Source organism: Dipodomys ordii, unplaced genomic scaffold (assembly GCF_000151885.1).
Source record: "Dipodomys ordii isolate 6190 unplaced genomic scaffold, Dord_2.0 Scaffold55, whole genome shotgun sequence".
Lineage (NCBI taxonomy): Eukaryota > Metazoa > Chordata > Mammalia > Rodentia > Heteromyidae > Dipodomys > Dipodomys ordii.
In genome coordinates, this window is record NW_012267271.1 from 3941700 (window position 1) to 3966452 (window position 24753).

General features: G+C 51.6%; 1 protein-coding gene across 1 annotated transcript in view; it reads right to left on the reverse strand.

The window, feature by feature from the left end:
* Fam129b (family with sequence similarity 129, member B) overlaps window positions 1-24753 on the reverse strand; it is a 56643-nt gene that overhangs the window by 6161 nt on the left and 25729 nt on the right. The window contains exons 2-9 of the mRNA XM_013021486.1: window positions 18997-19127; window positions 15099-15227; window positions 12893-12998; window positions 11518-11685; window positions 4518-4633; window positions 3930-4034; window positions 3678-3840; window positions 1174-1361 (exon numbers count right to left, since the gene is read on the reverse strand). Coding sequence (XP_012876940.1) covers window positions 1174-1361; window positions 3678-3840; window positions 3930-4034; window positions 4518-4633; window positions 11518-11685; window positions 12893-12998; window positions 15099-15227; window positions 18997-19127 — 1106 coding nt within the window. The remainder of the gene's footprint in view (window positions 1-1173; window positions 1362-3677; window positions 3841-3929; window positions 4035-4517; window positions 4634-11517; window positions 11686-12892; window positions 12999-15098; window positions 15228-18996; window positions 19128-24753) is intronic.

Genomic DNA, 24753 nt, shown 5'->3' on the forward strand with positions numbered 1-24753 from the left:
CTTTTTTCTTTTTGCTTATGTGGTGCTGAGGAATCAAACCCAGGGCCTCAGGCATGCAAGGCAAGCGCTCTACCACTGAGCCACCTTCCCAGCCCTGTCCATGAGACTCTTATCTCCAATTAACCACCAGAAAAACTGGAAATGGAGCTGAGGCTCAAAGTGGCAGAGCACTCACCTTGAGCTGAAGAGCTCAGGGACAGTGCCCAGACCCAGAGTTCAAGCCCCATAACCGACAAGAAAGAAAGAAAGAAAGACACTTGAATATACCATACATAAGGAGAAGACAGAATCATTAAAAAAAAACTAAAAAGAAAAAAAAAACCTAAAAATTAAGAAAAAAAATTTAAAAAGAACAGAGGTCTCTTGTTTCTACATCTTGGCGTTCATTTTGATATGTACATTTTCATATAAATATGAAGAGGCTCTTAGGCATTGCACCTTCGTGTTTCTTTCCTAAAAGTGTCCTCTTTTGGTCTCACTGGGTATAAATATCCAGTGTATTTTAGATCTAATTTCTGCACATGAGAGAGAACAGCATTCTTTGTCTCTCTGAGCTTGGCTTACCTCACTTAACATGATTTGTTCTATCCATTTCTCTGCCAACGACAGCATTTTATTCTTTCTAATGGCTGTATAAAATTCCATTGTGTATAGGTACCACATGTTTCGGGTCCACTGATCTATTGTTTTTGCTTTATTTTTGAATAAAGCAAATTTTCTGCAGACCTTAAGACCATGAGCCTCCCATCTATGCCTCCCAGTAGCTAGAATGACGGGTACACACCACAGTGCTCTGGATTCGTCTGTTGAGATAGGGTCTCACTAACTTTTTGCCAGGGCTGGCCTTGAACCTTGATTCTCTGGCCTTGAAACTTGATTCTCTTAAACGCCAGCTTCCATGTAGCTGGGATTAAAGGCACAAGCCACTGTACCTGGCTGAATTCTTTATATTTTAGCAATCCTCTTGCTTTAGTTATAAGGGCTGACGGCAGAAGGTCATGGCACTCTCTCTAACTGCTAGTCCCAACTAGGGCTGGTGAGGGCTTTGTGTTGGGTCTGTGCCCCTGGTGCCTGTGTGTAGGTACCACCAGCGCAGGGCAGGCCCGCCCAGGCCAAGTTGCACAGCCAATGCCCTGGGCGCATGTGGGAGACTGATGCCCACCCAGGCCTTACCTCGCCCAGTTTGTCGATGCCGCCCTCATTGATGACATTCAGGTTCATGTCTGTGACCTCCTTGAAGAAGACGTCTCGAACCTCGGCGAAGCCCTGGCTGGTGGGCGCCATCAGGGCCTCCAGGATGGACGGGATGTAGGGCTGAACGTGGTTCCGCACGCACACCTCGGCCTTCGGGAGGATAAAGGCTGTGCCCAGAGGGAGCCAGGTCAGCAGAGGCATCTGCCAAGTGGGTGGCACTGGCAACAGACATTTCCCGCCAAGCCAGAGCTCCATGCAGTAAAACTAACGGGTCATCCTGACTGGGGAACTGACATACTTGACACTGTGGGTCCAAAGGCGTCAGCCATGCACGGCTTAGCTAAAAGCAGATAAAATCTTCATCTTTGGGGATCTAGCTCGTTCATTTAAATACCAAACAAAACAAGTACAGGCTTCAGTGGCTCACATCTGAAATACTACTTGAGAGGCTTAAGAACAGGAGGATCAAGATTCCAACCCAGCACCTAGCATACATGTGAGTCCTCTTCTCAACCACAGCTGGAAGCTGGGTGTGGTGGTGTGAGCCTGTCTTCCTAGCTGCCAGGGGAAGGCTAGAGGCCGTGGACTGCAGTTCAGAGACACTTCCAGACAGGAAGCCAGACAGTACTTCACATTACTGATACAAAAGAGGCTGCAGGCTCAGAGTGGAGCCCCTGCCTAGCAAGCATAACATCCTGAGCTCGAGTCCTAGTACGTATCCCCTGAAAACAGATAAAAGTATCTTTTTTTTTTTTTTTTGTCAGTCATGGGGCCTGAACGCTGGGCCTGAGCACTGTCCCTCAGCTCTTCAGCTCAAGACTAGTGCTCTACCACTTGAGCCATAGCACCACTTAATGGCTTTTTCTGCTTATGTGGTGCATGAGGAATCGAACCCAGGGCTTCATGCATGCCAGGCAAGCGCTCTACCACTGAGCCACCTTCCCAGCCCCAGCTGTGACAACTCTTATCTCTAATTAATCACCTGAAAACTGGAAGTGGAGTTGTGGCTCCAAGTGGTGGAACTGGCTTTAAGCAAAAACCTCAGGGATAGCGCCCAGGCCCTGTGTTCAAGCTCCATGACTACCAAAAAAAATTGAGCCCCTGCTCTGGAATGTTGTCCAAATCATGCCTGGCTCTGTGTCACCATGTAAAAGGCTCTGCTGGCTCCCCAGAACATTCTGATCTAGGCATCTTTATGCCGGGGAGGAGGGGAAAGAGGGGGCGCAGGGGCAGGGTTTGGTGTCCACTTTACTCATGTAATGTTTGTTCACAAAGTAAACATCAGTTGTAGGGACTCCATCCATCTCTCTCTTTTTTTTTTTTTTTTTGGGTCCGCTTGTGGGGCCTGAACTCTAGGCCTGGGCGCTGTCCTTCAGCTCTTCAGCTCAAGGCTAGCGCTCTACCACTTGGGCCACAGCGCCACTTCCGGCTTTTTTTTTCTGCTTATGTGGTGCTGAGGAATCGAACTCAGGGCCTCATGAATGCAAGGCAAGCGCTCTATCACTGAGCCACCTTCCCAGCCCTTCATCCATCTCTCAAGGAATAGAACTAGTCAAGAATACTCAGAGTGGGCATCAGTGGCTCACGCCTGTAATTCTAGCTATTCAAGAGGCTGAGAGCTGAGGATCAGGGTTCAAAGGTAGTCCAGGCAGGAAAGTTTGTGAGATTCTTATCTCCAACTAACCACCAAAAGCCAGAAATAAAGCTGTGGTTCAATGGGCTGGGAAGGTGGCTCAGTGGTAGAGCTCTAGCCTTGCATGCATGAGGCCCTGGGTTCGATTCCTCAGCACCACATAAGCAAAAAGAAAAAAGCCGGAAGTGGCCCTGTGGCTCAAGTGGTAGAGCGCTAGCCTTGAGCTGAAGAGCTGAGGGACAGCGCCCAGGCCCAGAGTTCAGGCCCCATGACGGGACCCAAAAAAAAAAAAAAAGCTGTGGTTCAAGTGGTAGAATACCAGCCTTGAGTACAAAAAGCTTAGGGACAGCACCCAAGCTCAAGAGTTCAAGCCCTAGGAACAGAAAAAAATAAAAGAAAAATAAAAAGAAGTTAGGTATCAGGAAGAGCTGGGAATGTGGCTTAGTGGTAGAGTGCTTGCCTAGCATGCATGAAGCCCTGGGTTTGATTGCTCAGTTACAACATAAACAGAAAAAGCCAGAAGTGGAGGCTCAGGGACAGAGCCTAGGTCCTGAGGTCAAGCCCCAGGACCAGCAAAAAACAAAACAAAATAAAACTGAAGTCTACTGGACAACACAGCGTCAGATCTAGGTTGGCCAAGGATGGACAGAAAGTTTAAACCTCCCAGACAAAAGCTTCTACCTTCAAGATCTGAGTTTACAGGGAAAAAAGAAAGAAAGAAAAGCCAGCTACTAAGTAACTCCCAGGCCATAGTACGAACAGCTGGCCCAGCAAGGAGCTCGCCTGGGCCCACGAAGCCACCGGTCCAAGCAGGCTGGTGCCCGTGGCAGGCGTGGCCCGCAGACCCTACCTCGGATCTTGCTGGCCAGGTGCTCCTTGGAGGTGATGATCTGGTCCATGTCGGTGCGGATGACGGCCTCCATGGCTGGCCGGGCCAGCTGCAGCTTGGACAGCACACTCTCGAACTGGTTCTTGGCCTGCTCGTACACCATGCGGTACACAGCATCCGAGATCTGCAGCCACCGTGGCCCGGGCGTTAACACCAGAGGGGAAGATACCAGGTGTACTGCCCTCCCCGCCCTGGGGTCCCTGGCGCACACACCTGGATCCACTGCCGCTGTCGCTCTTGTGCCTTTCCCTTCAGCCGTGGGCTCAGCTCTGCCTTCAGCTCAGGGCCCAGCTCCTCCATCACCAGGTTGCTCAGGATCTAGGACCAAGAGGCATAGCCAGGGCAGGGGCTGTGCAGGTTCACCGTCTATATTCCAACACGCCCAGCCACTCTAGCCCCTCCTCTGAGCCTGGCCCTCTGCCCCATGATTCTGCTTCTCAGGCTTCCAACGTCATTTCCCAGATGTCAGCAGAGCTGCTGGAGGGGGCCTGCAAGTTCCTCAGACTCAAGGGCCCACCTCAGGACCTTTGCACACACCACCTTCGCTGCCTTAACTACAGTGACCCTCCTGCTTTGTCTTTACAAGCCAATGTGTGTCTGTTGAACATGTTTCTTCTCCCTGGTGAGGAGGTTCTGATGGCCAGGGCTGCAGCGCCCTGTCCATACCTACACCCGCAGCTGGCACCTGCTGTGGGAAGATCTGAGCCTGAGCCTGTGGTTCCCTTCCCAACCCACAGTGGTCAGAGCCCATCCCGGTCCCCAGCCCACCCTCAGGGCCCTGCACACAGACCCTGGCCTCACCTGCACCTCGTTCCCACACAGCATCTCCCATGTGCCGTACAGCTCCTTCGACTGGCGGTACATGCGGATGGCGTCTGTGAATGCAGGGCCTTCCACTTTGGAGTCTTCAGGGATGCCTGCTCCAGGGAGGGAGAAAAGGAGAGATGGGGGTGGGGAGAGGGTGGGGAGGGAGAGGGAGAGGGAGAAAGAGATAGGGAGGAAGAGGGAATCAAGAATCAATGAATGGCCCAGTGGCCTCCAGCCCGATCAGACCCCCCCCACCACACACAAGGAATGCTGGGAGCACACTACCTCCTAGCAGTTGCAGTGACACAGGAGTACGCAGCCTCACCCCCCAGCCTCACGGTGACCCCAGGACCTACCAATATCCTCCAAGACCCGAGTCCTGGCACTAACACTAACCTGCTCTACTGAGAAGCAGCAGACAGGCTCTGAGGTCAGGCCCGGCCCAGCACCATCGGGCAGCAAGCCGCAGAGCCAGACCAGGAGAAGCCACTCCTCCCTCCCTGAGAGGCTGCCCGGGATGGCTCTCAGGACCCCGTGAAGATTCTTATACCTATGGCTGCTGCCCCTCCCCCTCTCCTGGGACAAATGTTGCCTACAGGAGCTGATCGCAAATATGGCAGCTGTGCAGACCAGCCTGCTCCTGTCCCGGCCACTCAAGCAAGCCAGTGCAGCTCTGTTTCAATGCTTTACTGACCAAAGCAGGCAAGCTCAGCAGGGGGCTGAGCTTGGCCTATGGGCTGTGCTTTGCTGGGCTTTGTTCTAGATGATTAAACCCAGAAGGGGCCTCAGTTTCCTCTTTTGCACAATAGGAACAATGATCCTGGCCTGGCCTCACTGGACAGCAATGTGGGGACAAGCTGTGGGCTGCCAGGGATCTGAGGAGGTAGCGGTCAGGGATGCTGAATGCCCAGATCTGTCTGGTCTGTGGTTCACACGGGCGCTGGGTTCAGAGGCTACAAGGAATTGAGTGAGTGAGTAGGAGCCGGCGGGCTAGCTCAGTGGTCCATATCTGTCTAATAGACACAAAGCCCTGGGTTCTAGCCCAAGCCACAGAAAGAAGACCAAAAAAAAAAAAAAACCCAGGAAGTCTTTATAATTGGTAATTATAAAATGTGTTATTAAGGCAGGATAGATGAAGAGACAGAAAATTTTTGTTATTTTTTTAAAAGGGTGAGACTCAAGACTCAAACCCAAGAAGTAAACTAAGCAGGCACCAGTGGCTCATACAAAAGTTCATGAGCCTCTTACCTTCAAAAAGCAGAAGTGGAGTTGTGGCTCAAGAGGTAGAGTACCAATCTTGAGTGGAAAGCCAAGAGAGAGCCTAAGACCGGAGTTCAAATAAAGAGAAGGAGAAAGAGGAGCAGGAGGAAAGGGGAGGGAAGTGGAGGGGAGTGATGAAGGGGAAGGGAGGGGAGAGGAGAGGAAACTGAAAACACAGATCAGCATCCTTCCATGCCACCTTTTTAACATTAAGTTCCAAGATCGGGAGACCGAGGAGGAGCTAGCTAAACCTGCCTTCTACAAACTCTTCACAAACAGGTAGAGACAGAAAGAATGAAAGGTATGGGAGGCTGCAGCAGGTCTTGAAGGTGTCGGGTTTGGGTTGGGCTTCACTCACCCTACCTACCCAGAACCCTTGCTTAAGAATGAGGAGTCACTAAGGCTGAGCAGACCAGGCTGGTTCTCCCAGCTCCAAGCATAACACAACAGATAGGAACCACCATTTTGAGTCTTTAACTGCCATTTCCCTCATGGAGAACAGGAAATGTTTCTCTCTGATTTCCATTTCTCCCTACTAAAATAAGTCCTTGCTAAAACTGTGCAACAGCCTGAACTGTTTTTTACAAGCAGATCTCTAGGACCTGAGATTTTGTGTGGAAACTGTAAAGTGGAAGGAAAAGTTGGTGATACTATTTTTGAAGTGTGGATCAAGAGGTAGAGTACCTGGCTAGCAAGCTCAAGTTCAGAGATCAAATTCCAGTACTGTCAAAAAAAGAAAACCAGAGCTGGGTACTGGTGGCTCATACTTGTAATCCTAACTACTCAGGAGGCTGAGATCTGAGGATTGTAATTCAAAGCCAACTGGGCCAGGAAATTCCATGAGACTCTTTATCTCCAATTAACCACTAGAAAACTAGACAGCGCCTAGACCCATGATGAAAGAATGAAAAAGAGAGAGAAAAGAAGAAAGAAAGAAAGAGAGAGAGAAAGAAAGAAAGAAAGGAAGAAAGAAGGAAGGAAGGAAGGAAGGAAGGAAGGAAAAAGCAAGCAAGCAAGCGAGAAGCTATTTCCATGTTGTTATTGGTGCTGTTGTGGCCTATGATGGAGGGTGACAGGACCTGGACCCCAGGAGCAGGAAGTTGCACCATCTGACTGGGTGTCGGGTGTGGGGTGTGGGAAGAACATGGTTAGCACTGCCCAGCCTGGCCATGTGCCTCTCACCACGGCATCCCCAGAGCCCAGGAAGAGGAAAACACCAACTTAAGCATCAGAACCCCCAGCACCCACTGCAGTGACTACAGGCTGAGTCACCCCACTAAGAAAAAAACCCTTTCTGGCTTGGGGTAGGGGGAGGGGACGCCTTCCTCTCCCACAGCCAGCCAGCCATAAGGTTCATGGTTAAGTCAGGACAGGAGCTGGGTGCAACCTAGCGCCCTCCTCTGGAAAAGCACCAGGCTGACCTATCCTGGCTGCTGCGAGCCAGCACTGCCCAACTGGGCCTTGGAGAACTCCAGCCTGGCCCTCAGAAGGGCAGACCCAGTAGTACCCACCTGGGGCCTCTCCCAGATCCAAGAATCTACATTCTAACCTAGCCCAGCTAGTCGGGCATGTGTGGCTGGTCTGCAGGAAGGTGAGGCCAAGGGTGGGGTGCAGTAGGAGGAAGGCCTTTTCTGCAGGATCAGAGCCTCAGACTCTGGGGGCCTCAATCCTTTCATTAAGCACCAGAATTTGATGAGCGCCCCCTCCCCCTCCCTTGGTTAACAGCTCAGTGCAAGCCTAGGTAGAAATCCTCAGTACCAGATCTGTAAGGAGGCTGCTGGAGAGATAAATTCAGTTGAGATTAGGTTGAGGCCCAGATCTACCCCCAAACCCCACCCCCCCACCAGTGAGTGTCCTTATAAGGGGAAATTTCTTTTTTATTTTGGTTGGCCATGGGGCTTGAACTCTGGGCCTGGGCCCTGTCCCTCAGCTCTTCAGCTCAAGGCGAGCGCTCTACCACTTGAGCTACAGCGCCACTTCCTATAAGGGGAAATTTCTTAGAAAAAAAAAAATGGGTAGCCAGTGGGGTGCGTCCAGCCCAGTCAGGGCTTCTCAGGCAGCAGGTGGCTTCAGCCCCGAAGGTTAAGGCTAGCCTGGACAAAATAGTAAGATGCCATCTCAAAGCCAAAACTAAATCAAAAAGAATAATTTAAAATACATTCTAAACAAGGATGGACAGATGGTTTGCAGCCATGAGACTAAAACTAGGAAACCTGTCGAAACTGTTTGGGGACAGGAGGAAGGTGATGGGGGAGAGACTAATTAGAATATATTATACATGGATAGAAATGCAACAAGGCACACTCACTCTGTAATTATAGTAAACTAAAAAAAAAAAATGTTAGCCGGGTGCAGGTGGTTCACGCCTGTCATCCTAGCAACTCAGGAGGCTGAGATCTGAGGATCGCAGTTCAAAGCCAGCCCAGGAAGAACAGTTCATGAGTCTCTCTAATTAACCAGAAAGAGGCTGGAAGTGGAGCTTCGGCTCAAGTGGTGGCATGTCAGCAGCTTAGAATGAAAGTGAGAGTAAAAGTCCTAGCCCCAGCTCAACCACCACATACCAAAAAAAAAAGCTTAAAAAACAAAAACAAAAACAAGGTCTGGGGTGTGACTCAAGTGGTAGAGCACCAGCCTAGCAAGTACAAGGTCCTGAGTTCAAACCTCAGCACTACCAAAAACAAAACAAATGGTGTACTCCTAATGACCAGGACTTCCAGTCTCGACAAGTGGTAGAAAGTTCCATTTCTGTCATGCCGGCTGCACAGTCTGTGCTGCTTCATCATGGCTGACCTCGAGGATGGAAACAGCCTGGGCTGGGTCTTCACACAGACCAGCTCACTGAGTCCTCAAAACCCTGGGCCAACCCCGTTATACTCAGAGAGACAGGCCAAGGTCCTGGGCCACGGGATCACCGCTGAGGAATGGCAGAATCAGGGCTTGAATCTAGGATCCACTGCTAGATAAATCCAGAGGCTTCCCTGGGAAAGGAAGCCACATCCCAGTCTGGAAGAGCTGGCAGAGGGACTTCAGCAAGAGCCCGGCCTCAGTACCCCAGGCCACACAGAAGACTCAGCGCTGCCAGTGCCCCAGCAGCCTCCTGCCACCCCCCACTGCTTCAGGAATGCAGGATGTGAGGGGGGCCCTGAGATGAGCTGGCGGCCACCCAGCTTGGCCTCCTTCCCCACCCCTCCACCCCCACCCCCACTTCCTGGCAGCCCCAGGAATGAGCAATTTCCAGGCTCCACAAATTCCAGGCCCAGCCTTGGAGAGGAGGGAGCAGAGAACTTTCTCACAGTCCTAGGGTGCAGGAAGGCCCACATCCAAAACCAGCCTTGTCAGCTCCAGGCTTGAAGGGCCCACCCTTCCTTCCCTGACCCAACAGCTCTCCCTGGGCTCCCCTCCTGCCCATGGCACCCCAGCTCTGCCAGGGCCTAAGCCCTGCCTGTCTCTCACCAGCTATAGGGCTGGTATGGACCTGGGGACCTAAACAGTGACTCTCCCCACAAAGCCTGCCCTTACCTCTTCCCTCACCTGGCCGAGGGTCACCTACCAGGCCCGGCCAGGTTGGCCAGCAGCTCTGGAAAACCTGGGGAGGGTGTGAGGGCCAGAGATGGGGGGAGGGAGGAGGCTGCCCCAGGCCTGGCAGCCGGAGCCTGTGCCAGCACCACAGCCCCAGGGACCTGGGAACAGGAGGCCCTTTGTGGGCAGCAGGGCAGGGCCCAGCCCAGGTGGCAGGGATTGGCCTGGCTGAAGACCTAGTTCCCCCCATGGGGCAGAAGTGGTTCTGATGAGGTGGGGTGCCCACCCCTCCTTCATGGGGTAGAGCTGGGTGTACTGGGGAAGAGAAGGCAGTCCCAGGGCTCCTCTCTCTCTCCAAGACAAGGATGGTCCTCCCCCCAAGGGCAGAGAGACAGTCGTAACCTTTGAATCCTATAGACCCCTTAAGGCCCTTCCAGACTTGACTCCACGCCACTTTCTTCCCCTACCCAATGGCAATCTATCCCACAGATCTGAACCTCTACCACCAAGCACCTAAGAACTCTCCTGAGTCACAGGTCACATGAACACAGTCCAAGCCAGCGCCAATGCAAGCCTGACATTACCCTGGATGGAGGTGCATCTGTTCAGCATCTGTACAGCATCTGTCTCCCCACTAGCCAGCTGGCTGCACAAGGCAGAGGTTTGGCCTTCTTCCCTTATTGCATCTTCAGAGTAGACACTAAAAATGTTTGTTGAATGAGTGAGTGAGCTAGAAGAGCCACAGCATGAGTTGCCAGAGAGAGGAAGTGATATTCTCAGATGGCTTTGCATGTTGGTAGTAAAGAAGGAAGTGATATAATAATATTTCGTGTGTGTGTGTGTGTGTGTGTGTGTGTGTGTGAGTGTGTGTGTGTGTGTTCTCCAGTACGGGGACTTGAACTCAAGGCCTCATGCTCTCACTTGGGTTTTTTGGGGTTTTTTTGCTTAAGGTTAGTGGTCTGCCATTTGAGCCACAGCTCCATTTCTGGCTTTTAGCTGATAAGAGATAAGCGTCTCACATACTTTTCTGTTAAGGCTAGTTTTAAACTGTGATCCTTAGATCTCAGCCTCCTGAATAACTAGAATTACAGGCCTGAACCACCAGTGCCCAGCACGCTTGCCTTAATAGAGAAAACTTTTATCAAGCATGGAATAGATCTCACTCCTATGTAAATCTGACATAGAAGTTAGGTAGAAAGTTAGCAACCCTAGGGACTAAGAGCCACAACTTGGATGTTGATAAGGAATCACATTCTGGCCTTCTTTCAGAGTTACTTATAACAGGAACTTGCTGACAGAAAATGCCCGAAGCCCATGGAAAATGACAGTATTGGTCTCACTATCCAAACCAGGAGCTCCCTGCTAACAGGTGAGAGGCATTGATAACATACAGCCTAGTCTCTGGAAGATAATGACATGTTAACCCATGACTGATCACCCCCATGTCTACAGACTGCTATAAAAGTTTGAGGTCTGGGACCTCCAACACAGGGCACAGGGCCTTTCTGAGCCTGCTCACTCCCCCCTCTGGAGTGTGTACTTTTGTTTTGCTTTTGCTTTATTTTGCATTGATAAACCTGTTCTGGCTTATATCTCCCTTGTGTCTGTCTTAAATTCTTTCTCCAATGAGGCCAAAAACTTTCTGACTCTAAGACAGTGACCTAAACCAAGCAAAAGTCTTTTTTTTTTTTTTTGCCAGTCGTGGTGCCTAAACTCTGGGCCTGGGCGCTGTCCCTCAGCTCTTCAGCTCAAGGCTAGCGCGCTACCACTTGGGCCACAGCACCACTTCCAACTTTTTCTGTTTATGTGGTGCTGAGGAATTGAAACTAGGCAAGCGCTCTACCACTGAGCCACCTTCCTAGCCCCAAGCAAAAGTCTTTTACTAAACCTCCTGTGACACAAAGGGACTATTACCAAATAGGAGAGTCAGTCTCATAAAAGCCATTGCTAGGAACTGGTAGAATCAAGACCGTGATTTTGTTATCCATGATCCAAGGACTCAATAACCACACCCCCATGTGAACAATTTCCTAATGTTTTCCTGAGCAACACAAAGTGTTTACATCAAGGAAGAAAATTAAGGATGTCAATTAAAATAGTGTCCTACAACCTCAGAAGGGAAATTAACAACAGCTTGTGGAGCTGGGATGTCACACCACGCTCAGCCACTGGATGTCGCTGTTCAACCCATGAACAAGTCTTCCTCTCAACTCACCATTGTTGCAGTGCCGGACACAGTCTTGCAGAACAGCCTGCCACTTGTCCTGCTCGGCTTCTGTCATCATGCAGAAGTAGTAGTGACGTGCATATGGATGCCAGAGGATGAGTGGGAACTGCGTGGGGCACTTGAGGATGGGGGCGGTGCCTGATTTTGATGTGGTCCCTGTGGAGATACTGTCTCTGAGCACTGGCCCTCTGTGGTTTCCTTGAGTCAGAGGACACAGCCAACAGTAGACTTGGGTATAGAAAAGGCTGGTCTGTCCTAGACCGGCCGGGCAGCCGCCTTCCATCTGTCCTCTAGAACCCAAAGGAACCTCAGAATCCAGTGTCTATAGGTCCCCCTTTCCCAGAGCTGGAAGTAGGCCACAATCAGTCCCTGTTGAGTAAGACTCTCAACTCTGTGTGTAAGGTTACAAATGAATACAGGCCAGAGCCCTCAGGTTCAAAAGCCAAGAATCACCTTCTCAGGTTCCCCTTCACATTTCAGCTGTAGAGGTCAGAGTGTGGCTTAAATGTCCAGGTGGGAAGGGAGGTATGTGGGCAAACAAAATAAACAGAAAGGAATTTTTTTCTTTTCTATTTGGTCCTCATGGATATTTGAGATAACCTGCCCTAGGCCGTGACCTGCCATTCCAGTCAATAATATGATAAAAGCATTTCTCTGTGCCCTGGCTCTGAGCAGGCCCGGGCTGGGCACACAGCACTTCTCTGTGCCATTCCCTGAGAACTGCCTTCTTAGCAATCTGTGTTTTGTATGTGCTCAGGATGCTGAAGAGGTGACTGACCCACTCAGATCCAGTAAAACCAAGCGAGGGTCAGGCCTGGAAGCCAAGAATGAGGACTTCCATGGGGGCATCAGTCCCAAGTCCTAACTGCCCCAGGCTGGCATGTTCCCCAGTCCCTGGGTTCCAGGGGCTGCCTGCACTGCAGATGTTGTTTGCAAATGAAGCTTGGGGAGAGGAGCAGGAACAAGATACATAAAGTAGCAACTCCTCAAAAATGAAGCATCCAAGGGGCAAAGTTACTTCATCTCCCCAAGATTCTCGGGGACTCCAGGAAATGAGAAGGGCAGAGGAGAGACAACACTCCTTACCCCTGACACACACTCCATAGCATCAGCTGGACCTGGATGAAGACACACAGGTCCAGGCTCCATCTGGAGTCTAGCCTGGGCAAATACCACCTCTCAGCCCCACAAGGCCTCCCCACTTTGAGGGCTCAAGTTGTGCTTGGCACCTGTGGGCAGTTGTAGATCCAGTTGGCTGTTCTGTGAACTCAGGGCCTGCAGCAATGGATTCAGAGCCATCCTTTCCCCTGGCCAATTCCTGTGGCCTGTGCAAGTAACAGGGCTGAGGATGGCTATCCTTTACCTGGTAAAGAGTTGCCAACGAGCTCTAGGTACTGGTCCACAGAGGTGAGGATTTTGTAGCCTGCACTGTTGATGATGGCTCGGGGTGGCACCTGCCGTTCATAGGCCTGAGGAATGCACAAGGGAGATGGAGACACAATGTTAAGAGCATGGTCAAGTGCAGATACCATCTCCAACTCTAGCTCTGGGCACTCGGCTGCCTGGGCAAACACCTCATTGAGGAGAGTGCTTTCCTAGACCAGGACCTGGATTTCCCAGCATAGAAGAAGATCAGAAAGAGGTAGTGAAGAGGAGGTGGAAGAGAGGAAATGGATTATCATAACGACTACTGACTATTGTGGCTATCAAGACCCAGTTCTGGACCCCTGCCTCTCAGACTGGGAGAAGAAGGAGTAAGAGAATCCACATGAAATGCTGAGCACGGGAGACCTCAGTGGGCTATGCTGGGTGGCTGTCACTATGACCAATATGGTCACTGTTGCCTTTGTGACGAGCAGCAGCTCTACCAGTTGAGGGGTTGCTACATATCAGGCACTGTATCAGGAGCACTGCATATTTCATTTCATGGATGCTCACATCTACAAATCATTACGCTAGGAAGGAAGGAGCCAATGTAGGCTATGAACTAAGGTTATATGCCTTTAGAATCTGGGACCTCTAGAGTCTTTGACCTTGAACTGCCACATCACCATCCTCTCTGCCTTCCTAGGTTCCAAGTGTTCCACGGTCTCTTTTGGGGGAGATGTAGGTCAGTACACAATTCCTACACCAATGCAGGGAGTAGGGGATAGATTCTGATGTAACTTCTCGTACAGCAGGGATGCAAAGCTGCTGTCTACCACCAGGGGTCACTACTCAACACTTTCTGAGAGTAGTTCAGAACCCTTAGGGCAGTGATATGCAAGGTAATCCCTGACCTTAATACATCCTAGACATTTCTGTGTCTACTACTCTGGAGCTTGAACTCAGAGACTGGGTATACTCTCTTACCTTTTTTACTTAAGGTTAGCAGTCTACCACTTGAGCTGCAGCTCTACTTCCAGCTTTTTGGTAGTTAAATAAAGATAAGAAGTATCTTAGACTTCCTTGTTCGGGCCACTAGCTTCAAACCCCCATATTCAGATTTCAGCCTCCTGAGTAGCTAGGATCAAAGGCATGAGCCACTGGACTCAGTTGAATTTGTTAATTCTTCCTGCTACCGACCTGAATCAAAATCTGGGAGTAGGCCCAGAAACTTCATTTGTGACCATTTGAGCCCTCAGAGTAATTGTAAAGCATGCTACCATTAGACAGCCACTACCCTGGGGCACAAGGTTGCTCCTAATAATTTACGTTACTGTAAAAATTGATCTGAACCAGGTGCCAGGGGTTCATGCTTGTAATCCTAGCTACTCATGAGGTTGAGATCTGTGGGTTGCAGTTTGAAGCCAGCCCAGGAAGCAAAGTCCTGTGAGACCTCCAATTAACCACTTGAAAACTGGAAGTGGCACTTTGGTTCTAGCCTTGAGCACAAGAGGCTCACGGACAGTTCCCAGATCCTGTGTCCAAGCCCTGCAACCAACAAAAAACAAACAAACAAATAAATAAATAAATAAAAGTGCTCTGAAACAGGCCAAATAAAGTCTGTGCTTTGGCCATCTTTGGAGAAATGTTTGGTTCATGAAATTGGGTAGGTAGTTCAACCAGATGGCTCAAAGCAAAGAGAAGGTATGATAATCAGCTCCTATCTCTTCTCAGATGTGGGCAGGAAGAAGATAAGGGAGGATACGAGACTCTTCCCAGAGGGCAGATGCCGGACAGACACCCAGGAGGAAACCCTCAACAGGGACTGGCCAGCAAACAGCTTCCTGCAGCTGTGGAAGAACAAGGATAGAGTCAAGGAGAGGGAGGAAGGCAGCTGAAATAGGCAGAGGGCAGGTTCGGGGCCCTGATGGTAGAGGTTGGAGGACCTGAGAGTGGTTGGGAGGATGCCTAGGAGCTCATGAGTTTTATGATGTGGGGAGCTGGCTGAAGAATGAAGTTTCATACAGACAAGGACAGAGGGAGAGCAAGTAGGTTGGGGATGTGGGAGATACGGAATGGCAGGTGTGAGTGAGGTGGGGAGCCTGGAGACTCAGATTTCAGGGTGGGGTTCTCTGTGCAGGGGGACAGCTGACCTGGAAGCAGGCAGAGGCGGGGGCAGGGGGCCAGGAGGACGCCATACTCACCACTTTGTTCTCATAAAGCACTAGCCCATAATTGTGCGGCACAAGGCTGAAGCGGTTCCTCCACTTCTTGTTGTCCTCCTGGTACTGGAAGAGGTTGCCTGAGAAGATGATGCGCTCATCCAGGGGCACCTGTGAGAGGCAGGGGCGGGGAGTGAGGGCCACTGCCTCCTCCATTCCCGCATCTCACCCCTTGGCAGATGGGAAAGTAAGGCTCAGGGCAGCAAGAGGCTCACCCGGGTCCTAGCAGGCCAGTGGTGATGCCCAGTCTCAGACCTAGGCCAAGCACGGATTCAAGGCCAGGCCCAAGGTCTCCCATTCTGCTCTGGCCTGAGCAGACCCAGCCATCTCCAAACAGTGCTGGGAGACAAGCTGTCTTCCCCATCCACCCACGGCTGCCATCTCCATCTGGAGGTGACATATCCACAGGCTACAGCTTCCAAGGCCCCAGTATCAAGGCAAATAAATCTCTGCTCTTCTCTGAGCCTCAATTTCCCCTCATAGCCATAAAAAGAACAAGGTGTTTCCAGAGAGTCTCTCAGCTTTGACAGGTGACCAGACAGGCTCCCTGAACCTGGGTGAGGGCAGAAAGGGCCTTAGTCTAAGGGTGTCTGATGTTTGGCTGGCATCCTGGCAAGAAGATGACCTTTGTGGGTGCAGGCATTCCTACAAATCCCTAACTCTGCTTGACTCACACATTTCTTCGAGCCTCAGCTTTTTCATCTGTATAATGGAGACCGTGGCCATTGGCAACCAGCAGGTGGGATATGCACAGTAGCTGGAGCCACCGTGGCAGCATCAGGAAGAGAATCCCAGAGACAGGACTGATTTAAATGGGGGACCATGGGGAAGGGGAAGTGTTTATATCAGAGATGGGAGCTCAAGCTAAAGCTATGCTTCCTGAGCAGACAAGCACCCAGAAGCTTCTAGAAGGTGATACGGAAGCCAGGATGGAACATGGGAAACTCAGGAGAGTCTGGCGACTTCTGTTTCTCGGCAAGTTCTGTTGGTTCCACAATAACATGGTGCTGTTTGTAGAAAAATGCTTGTGTGTGTGTGTGTGTGATAACTGGAGAAATTACTCTTTGGATTGTGTCCACACCTTTTTGGCTTCCTTATTCCCTCCATATCTGTTGCCCCTCTTAAGTCCCAGCCCGACTCTCTGGTTCCTCAGGGTCCTTCCCTGACTCCTCCGGGGGGAAGGAGCTCTTGGGAAGGAGAGCCCATTGTGCTCAAACAATAGCTCAAGACCACAGCTTCCTACTGGGACAAAAATATTTACAGGAAAAAAATGGCTTTCCCCTCCCCCTCCAACACAGTGGGCTTTGCCCAAGTCCCAGCTGCATCTCACTGGTCTATATTTAGACTGTCAGATCTCAGCCTTCCAACCTATCTTTACTAGAAAGAGCAGCCAGGGCCCCCCTAACCCAGAGGGAAGAGCTTGTGTGCCCCCCCCGCCACTGCCTGCTCTGCTAGACAGCTGGTTCAGGAACCCCAGACCTAGGCACAGGGGAAGGCTGTGCAGAAGCCGCCCAGGACCCAGCGCCACCAAGCCCACCCCCAGATCCCAGGGGCAGCTCACAATGGCTGCATGGCTACAGATTGGGATTTTATTTTTAAGATTCCCAAGTGGCAGAATTGTGTTTCAAGTGGAAGGACTGTAGGAAGTGAGACGGAACTGACATCCCAGACAAAATATTTTAAACCCTACAAAACTTCAGACAACTAAGGGCTTCCCACAGGGCCCTCTCACTCAGAGCCACACCTCCAACCCAGCTTTTTGCTGGTTAGAGGTGGCATATCTCCTATTTGCCTGCCTGCGTTGGCTTAGAACTATGATACTCAGATCACAGCTTCCTGAGTAGCTAGGATGATAGGAATGACTCACCAGCACCTGGCTTTTGATTGTTTTTTAGTGAAAGCAATCGGTTATTATTCTGATGATGATGATGATTTGTCTCATTATATATTATCATGACTTCATGTGGTGATGGTCAGTTTCAGGAGTGGCAAAACGAGTCCCCAAATCCCTACCTGGCAGGACTTGTGATTTCAGTCTCCTCCTCTGGCCCTGCCTATCAAATGTGCACAGAATATGCTTAGTAAACTGTTGGGTCCCTACTTGTCCTGGGGCTGCCCAGGAGAGGTTCTAAATGCAGGAGCAGTTCTGGCTCCATTCATCTGGAATGAGTTCAAGGCCTCTTTTCCTACCACATTGGTGCACACCTGCCACTCAGGCTGGACCACATCTGAGCACCATCGCTTGGTGCCCTCACTGGGTGTATATGTGGGAGGGGGAGGGGATCAGTAGATTGCCATGACAACAAGTGAAGAGACAGGTTTTGCCAAGGATTGTGTGTAGCTCTGAGAGGCTTAGATGCACAGTCCTGCCCTCCCCTCACCCTGGGTGGGCTGGAGATCACAGAAGGGGCCCTGGGCTAGGGCTCTGAAAGAGCTCTGGTCTGGCTCCATCCTGGACAGGTCATCCTGGGCTTGGCTAAAGGCCTTTACCGCCCTTCCTCTCCCTTGGGTACAATTCCTCCTCCACATCAGTCAGGTAGATCCTCAGCTGGGACAGCCCTGCTTCTAGGAAGCCCTTTGGCCACCAGACGGGGTCAGGCCCCTGCTGTCTGTGTTCATCCAGTCATCTCCATAGTTCCCCACTGGATTGTGTAAACTGTCACCCCAGGCATCAGCAAGGGCCGTGTGGCCCCAGCACCTGACGCTGAGCAGTCAACAACAAAGAGTCATCAGCAAAAACTCCCCCTCCCCCCAACCCCACAGAAAGACCTCAGGCTGTCATTCTAGCTATGACAGGCCTAAGCCTCCAGCTGAACCACAGCTGCTTAGATCACACGTGCCCTTCTCTCTCGGGGTAAACAGGTCCATTTGCAGTAATTTGGTTTGGCCGTGCCTTCTCAAGCTCTTCTTTCCACTGTGGTCCTGGAATCCCCCACTTGCACAGGCTCTGCCATCTCTCTGGCCATGAGAAACTCCTGACTGAACGCCACTTCACAGAGAATCCAAGGCTTGGCAAGGTGACCACACTTGTCTGAGATCACCAGCAGGTCAGGGATTCAGAACCCCATCTGCTTCCCTGACACTCCGGTGCTGACCCTCACCTTCGTCCCGAGGAGGATGCCCCCACTGGGCCCCAGCCCACCAGTTGATAAGTGTTTGGACCCAGCTTCCCCATCTCTTTCCCATCAGATCACAGGAGTGGAGACCCAGCCCTGTGTCTGGCTGAGGGAGGGTCTCCTCCTCTCCCCTGGGTGTGTGTGTGGGGGGGGCCAAACCTGGCAGCTGGAGCACAGAATGCCCTTGGGGCAGGCCAGAAGTCTAAAGGAAGCCAAAATGACTGAGCTGGGAGGCGGGCACAGTGAGCCAGGACAACTCACAGCCCACCAATCACAGAAATCCAGCCTAAATACTGCCAGCACAACTGGCTGATACCTACTTCCGAGAGGAGGGGCTCAGCCAATCAGACTCCCCAGAGGGAAGCCATCACGAGCCACTGCAGGGCCAGGCCATCCAGGAGACAGAGCGTGGAAGTCACAGAGAGGGACTGATCACAGCACCGGAACATACATGTGGGGAGCTCCAACAGGAAGGACTTCCCTGAGCTAACAGGGGACCCCTGTATCATCCCTAGGGGAGCAAGGGCTGGCCCATCTCCTGAATGCTTGGACCCAAACCCAGAAGCTTCTAGATGGATTTAATTCTGTTGTGCTTATGACATCCTCTCAGACCCGGGTCACACCACAGGTTCCCCTTCCCAGGAGGCTTTGCTCGCCTCCTCCAGCACCACAACAGTGGGAAACTGAGGCTCAGGGAAGTCAAGTCCAAGGCCAAGTGGGAACCGGTGGCAGAACCCAATGTGAACACTTTCGGGGCCACTTACCTTGCGCCAGAGCAGCTGCGCCTGCGGCAGCCCAGTGCCCTCAATCTCGTGGCGCATGCTGTTGAAGAGTGCCACGCCATACTGGTCCTCATAGAAACGGAGGAACTCCCCCAGAACCTTCGCAGTTTTCTCTAAAAGAGAAGACAAAAAGGAGTGTGACAATTCACAGACACCTAGCACAGGTGTCCGCAGAGCGAGTCTATGTAAACACCTCACTCATTACATTCCTGTGTGTTTGGTGTGTGTGTGTGTGTGTGTGTGTATGTGTGTGGTGGTCCTGGAGCTTGAACTCAGGGTCTGAACACTGCTCCTGAGCTTTTTAGTTTTTGTTCAAGGCTAGTTTTCAGCCACTTGAACCACTCTGCCACCTCCAGCTTTTTGTTGGTTAAAGATAGGAGTTTCATGGACTTTTCTGCCCAGGTTGGCTTGGAATCATGATCTTCAGATCTCAGCCTCCTGAGTTGCCAGGATTACAGGTCTGGGCCACTAGCATCCTGCTCATTTTCTGCTTTTATCACCTTCACATCATGATCCCTTTTCAGAATAACTGATAAACATCATCAAGCTAATTCACCTAAGAATTTAAAAATCTGCCCATTTGTTTCTCTCTTCTGCTAAAGTGGGTTTCAGAAGAGGCTGAGTCCTATGGACCCACAAATAGACCCAGCATGCAATAGGTTCCATAGTAGGTTTCTCAGATTACCCTATTTACAGATGAAGAAACTGAGACCTAGAGAGGTGGGGGTGGGAGGGGCTTTCCTGGCTCCAAGGTGCTGCAGCTAGACTCTCAGCCTAGGGTTGGTACAGCTTCCCTCCTTGGGCCAGTTTCCCCTGTGTACTGAGATGGGTGAATTCAAGGATGGACAGGCCCTGTCAGCTCTTGGTTTCTGTTTTATGTTTTGTTTTTTTGCTTATGTGGTGCTGAGGAATCGAACCCAGGGCCTCATGCATGCAAGGCAAGCGCTCAACCACTGAGCCACCTTCCTAGCCCCAGCTCCTGGTTTCTAAGTTCTGAAAACTTGGGATTTTCTTTTGAAGTAGCCAGTCCCTGGATGTTAAGGACCTCTGCTAGGCCGGCATCTCATTGAATGCTTTCAAGCAGTTCTGAGACAGGCCCTCAGGCCTACCTCTGCTTTTCAAAGGAGGAAACTGAGACCCAGAGATGTTAAGTCACTGGCACATAGTCACAGCGCAGTGGGTGGCTGAGCTAGGATGCAGATCTGGGGCTCAGCCAGGAGCTGATGACCAGGGCGGAGAACAGAGGGTTCATGTGACATGGCCACACACCACATCCATGATCTCAGGCCTTCTGATGGATGCCTGTCTCTGCCTCGGGGCACCACATGCCTCTGGAGGCAGCTCTACCCAGCCCTGCTCCACAGACTTATCCCTGGAATGTCTGTCCAGACTCCAACTTGGAGGGGGAAGGGAGAAGGAGAGAACAAATTAGGGATACACTTTAAATGTCCATTTCCTCTGTCTGTGTGTGTGTACGCACGCGTGCACACACACGCACTCGTCCTGGGGCTTGAACTCAGGACCTTACATATATTTCTTTGCTTTTTCTATTGAGGCCAACCTAGGCAAAAAAAATCCTAGAGACTCCATCTCCAAGAAAAAGCTATGTTGGAGGAATGACTCACGTGGTAGAGCGCCAGTTGTCCAGGATAACACAGAGGGACGCCCATCGCTGGCCCTAGAATTCCCAGAGCTCACCAGAATGTTGCTCACCCTCTGAGAACTTCAAGTGTGCTTCAGTCCACTGAGTCCTCCCTGACAGGTGTTAGTACCCCACCCTACAAAAGAAAGCTGAGGCTTGGGGAGACTCGGTGACTGACTACAAGGTGTGGCTGTACGACCTGGACGGGGACAGCAGTGTGTGGGGTGGGGAGGGTGTTATTGCTTTTGCTTGTTTGGTTTTCAGTGTTGGGGATGGAACCCAGGGACTTGCCTAGCCAGAGGGGGGCTTGAATCTTACGTCCCACCAGAGCCTCCCCACACCAGTGCCCACTTTCACCAGGCCCCGCAGATCTCTGTCCAGTCCCCAGGGGGAAGGAGGGCAGGCTTTACTATCCCCACTTTACAGATGAGAAAGCAGGCTCAGAGAGGCAAAGTGACTTTTCCCAAATCACACAGTTGAAACAGGGATAGAAATCTGGGGCTCAGTTCCCACTTGGGTCATTAGGTCAGAGCAGACAAATAGCCTTCCCCTCCACTGGATCTCTACTGGCCATCATCTCTGGGCCACTAAAAAGGGGTAGGTGGATCTCCAGAAATCCAACTAACTAAAATGTGTGTGTGTGTGTGTGTGTGTGTGTGTGTGTGTGTGTGTGTGTGTTGGTGGTCATGGGACTTGAATTCAGGGTCTGGGCATACTAACCCTAAGCTCTTTTTACTCAAAGCTAGCACTCTACCACTTTGAGCCACAGTGTTACTTCCGGTTTTTGAGTGGTTTAATTGGAGATAAGAGTCTCACAGAGACTTTTTTTTGCCCAGGCTGGCTTTGAACTGCAATCCTCAGATCTCAGCCTCCTGTAGCTAGGATTACAGGCTTGAGCCACCAGTGCCTGGCTTAAACCTAAAATCTTAACACTGATCTTTTCTTTTTTTCTTTTCTTTTTTTTCCCCCCGATTGGTCACTGAGATTCTTAGATCAAGCCTAGGGCTCTACCACTTCAGCCACAGCTCTACTCCTGGCTTTTTGGCGCCTAATTGGAGAAAAGAGTCTTGTAGACTTTCCTGCCCAGTCTGGCTTTAATCATAATCCTCGGATCTCAGCCTCCTCCTGAGTAACTAAGATTACAGACAGGACCCACCAGCGCCTGGCTTAACACAGATTTTATCAATGTGGCCAGGATGCTGGCCTCAGCACCTCCTCTGAGCTGCTGGTGAGTCAGGCTGACAGGCTAACCATGGCCATTTCCAGTGGGCAGAGGGTCTGGGGGGAGGATGGGGCACACGCTGCAAATGAGCATCTATGGGCATGCTGGTTCTGGATTCAAGCCCCAGCTCTTCCACCCACTAGCTGTGTGGCCTCCAGCTCTCACTGAGCCTCTATTTCCTACTGCAAAATGGCACAGTAGTCTCTACCTGATTGGGTGATGAGGAAATCATTGAACCAATGAAAATAAAGCACTTCACCCTGGCAAGGAAGAGGCATGTCAATCTTGGGGGTGTCCATAAAATATCTTTGGTCCAGGGAGAGGCCCCCAGCTTGGCTGTGCCCATAACCAGCACCCAGCGCAGCCAGAAGTGGCCAGAAGAAAGCTAATCTCTGATTTTCCAAACTGACAATGCTAAGGATCATTGCTACTTCCTGTGCAGATAGCAGGAGCTAGACATGACCTGGGGGCCCCCAGAAAGGCCTAGAGTTCCCTGCAGCCTTGGGAGTGAGGGGAGGGGTGCTGGGTCCATTGTTGCAGATGGAGAAACGGAGGCATTGAGAGGAGCTTTCTGAGCTGAGCATGGATGGAAGGGCAGAGCTCCTGAAGAGGCAGCGTGGCCAGAGCTTCCAAAGCTTTTTGTTGTATGTACTGGTGGCTCCCCAGGCCTTGGGAGTGCACGCACCTGCGCCGAAACCCCAAACCCTCAGCTCAACTTCTGAGCAGATGGCACCGGTGTTAAGGCTATGTTTTAGCCAAGGACCCTAAGCCTTAGAGAGCTAAAAAGCCTCTGCCACTGAGAGCCTCAGACCTGAGCTGAGCCCAGAGCCTGGAACCCTGAGCCTGAGCTTGGGTCCCTGTTCCACACTTACGGGCACTGGTACGAAGAGGCCAGCCTCCAGCCATAACTGCACCCAGTTTCCTGTGGACTGGAGGAGCTTCGTGCCAGCTCCAGCCTTAGTTTGGCATGAGCTATGGGCAGCAAGCCAGAGCAGTCTCTGGCTCATCCGGTCCCTCTGGGGCCACACCTCACCCCCAAGGCCTGGCCCAGTTTCAGGGTTTCAAGGCTGAGAGGTTTGCTGACTGAAACCAGGCAGGTGACAGCACCCAGAGGGTGGGGTAGCCTCAGAACCTGCCATCCTGCTTCCTGGAACACCTCCAGGTAGGAGGTAGGGGGGCTGGCCTTCGTATTGACCATCCGCCCCCCCGCCCAGGCGCTATGGGACTCAGTTTCCCTGTTGCAGAGCCATCCAAGCCCCTGCCATCTTGATCATCCACCTGGAACATCAGGAAGAACTGACGATCCAGAGAAATGGTGACACTTTCTTAAGGTCACACAGCATGTTCCATGTTATGCCCGCCTCTAGGACCTCACTCAAGGTCTTTCTACTAGATATCCCCCATTCAACAATAAGGGCAGAGCATGTGCTCAGCATCTCCAATGCCCAGCACAGTATGTAGCATTTGCATCCATTGTCTCCTTCAGAGGAAGCCCTGAGAGGTTGAGTGACTTCTCCAAGGACACACAGCTCTCAAAAGACATAAACTAAAAATGACCTAACAGGGAACCAAATTTGGGGCAAACCCATCTTGCACTCACCACCTGGATGGCTAGACTCTGGATTTAGGGCCTCTCTGCAGCCATGGCCCTGTGGGTGGCCCCAAAGGAAGGGCTGACACACAGCTCCTGCTCAGGACTGTAATCAGGTGGGAAGCCAGGAGGAGGGAGTAATGACAGGTTCCGTCAGCCTGGGGGAGGGGGACCGGCAGTAGGCCCATGAAAAGAACCAGAACCAGCAGCCAGAAGCCCTGCTGGGAGGGGGGGACAGCTGAGGGCCTTGTCCAGGCTTGTCCAGAGGATGAGGAGCTAATACAGACCATGCCACAGGCCTCCCCAGGAGAAAGGATGTTCTCAGCACCTGCTCAACAATGCCACGTCCCCAGGGCCCCTCTTCGGGCCTCACCAGAACCAGCCTTCCCACCTGGTCACAATGTGCTCCTCAGTGCAAGGCTATCAGACCAAGCAGGGCTTCCTGGTTGATTGGCCCACACGCCTCTGCCCCCGTCCAGGCTCTTCACCTCTGAGATCTGCCTTCATCCCCTCCATTCCCAGCCCCTTCTGCCTTTAAGATAGAGGCCATTAGGATGTCCCCAAGACCCCAAATGATCTAAGGCCTGGACACCCCACCATCCTCTGCTGAGCTACAACCCCTTACCTCAAGAAATCCCCAGATCAGTAGATTTCTCCTACCCACAGTTACTCCCAACCTCTCCCAAGATTCCTCAAGCAGAAAGGAATGCTTACACCTACCAGGTGCCCTGGCTGGTCCTGGAGGTGGAAGAGGGCACGAAGCCGCCCTTCTATCTCAAGAAGATGGCTGCCATGTGAGGTTTGACAGTTTCCTCTCAGCTGACCTCAGGAGTCCTGAAGGGCCCAATGCTGGGTCGCCTCTTCCCTGAGGCCATTGGTCATTAACACAGAAAACCCTCTTCCCATAAACACAGCAGCCTGAGGCCTGGTAATGACAGCCACCTGCCCTGTGTGTGCCAGCTATGTGCTAGGACTCCATGTGACTCTCAAAGAGGGAGGAGCTGAGGCACTTCCCCAGGGAAGGCAGGGAAGGAAGGCACAGAGCAGCTGGGCCACAGCTAGCAAGGTGGCAGGAGGTGGCAGGGGGGGAGAGGAGGGTCAGGAACCCAGGCTACATGGACCTAGACTCCAAGGACTGTGGAAATGTCCACAAGATCATCATGTGACTTGCTTTGTAAGAAGAATTTAGACACTGGTGGCTCATGTCTAATCCTAGCTACTCAGGAGGCTGAGATTTGAGGATCAAGGTTCAAAGCCAGACTAGGCAGAAAAGTCTATGAGACT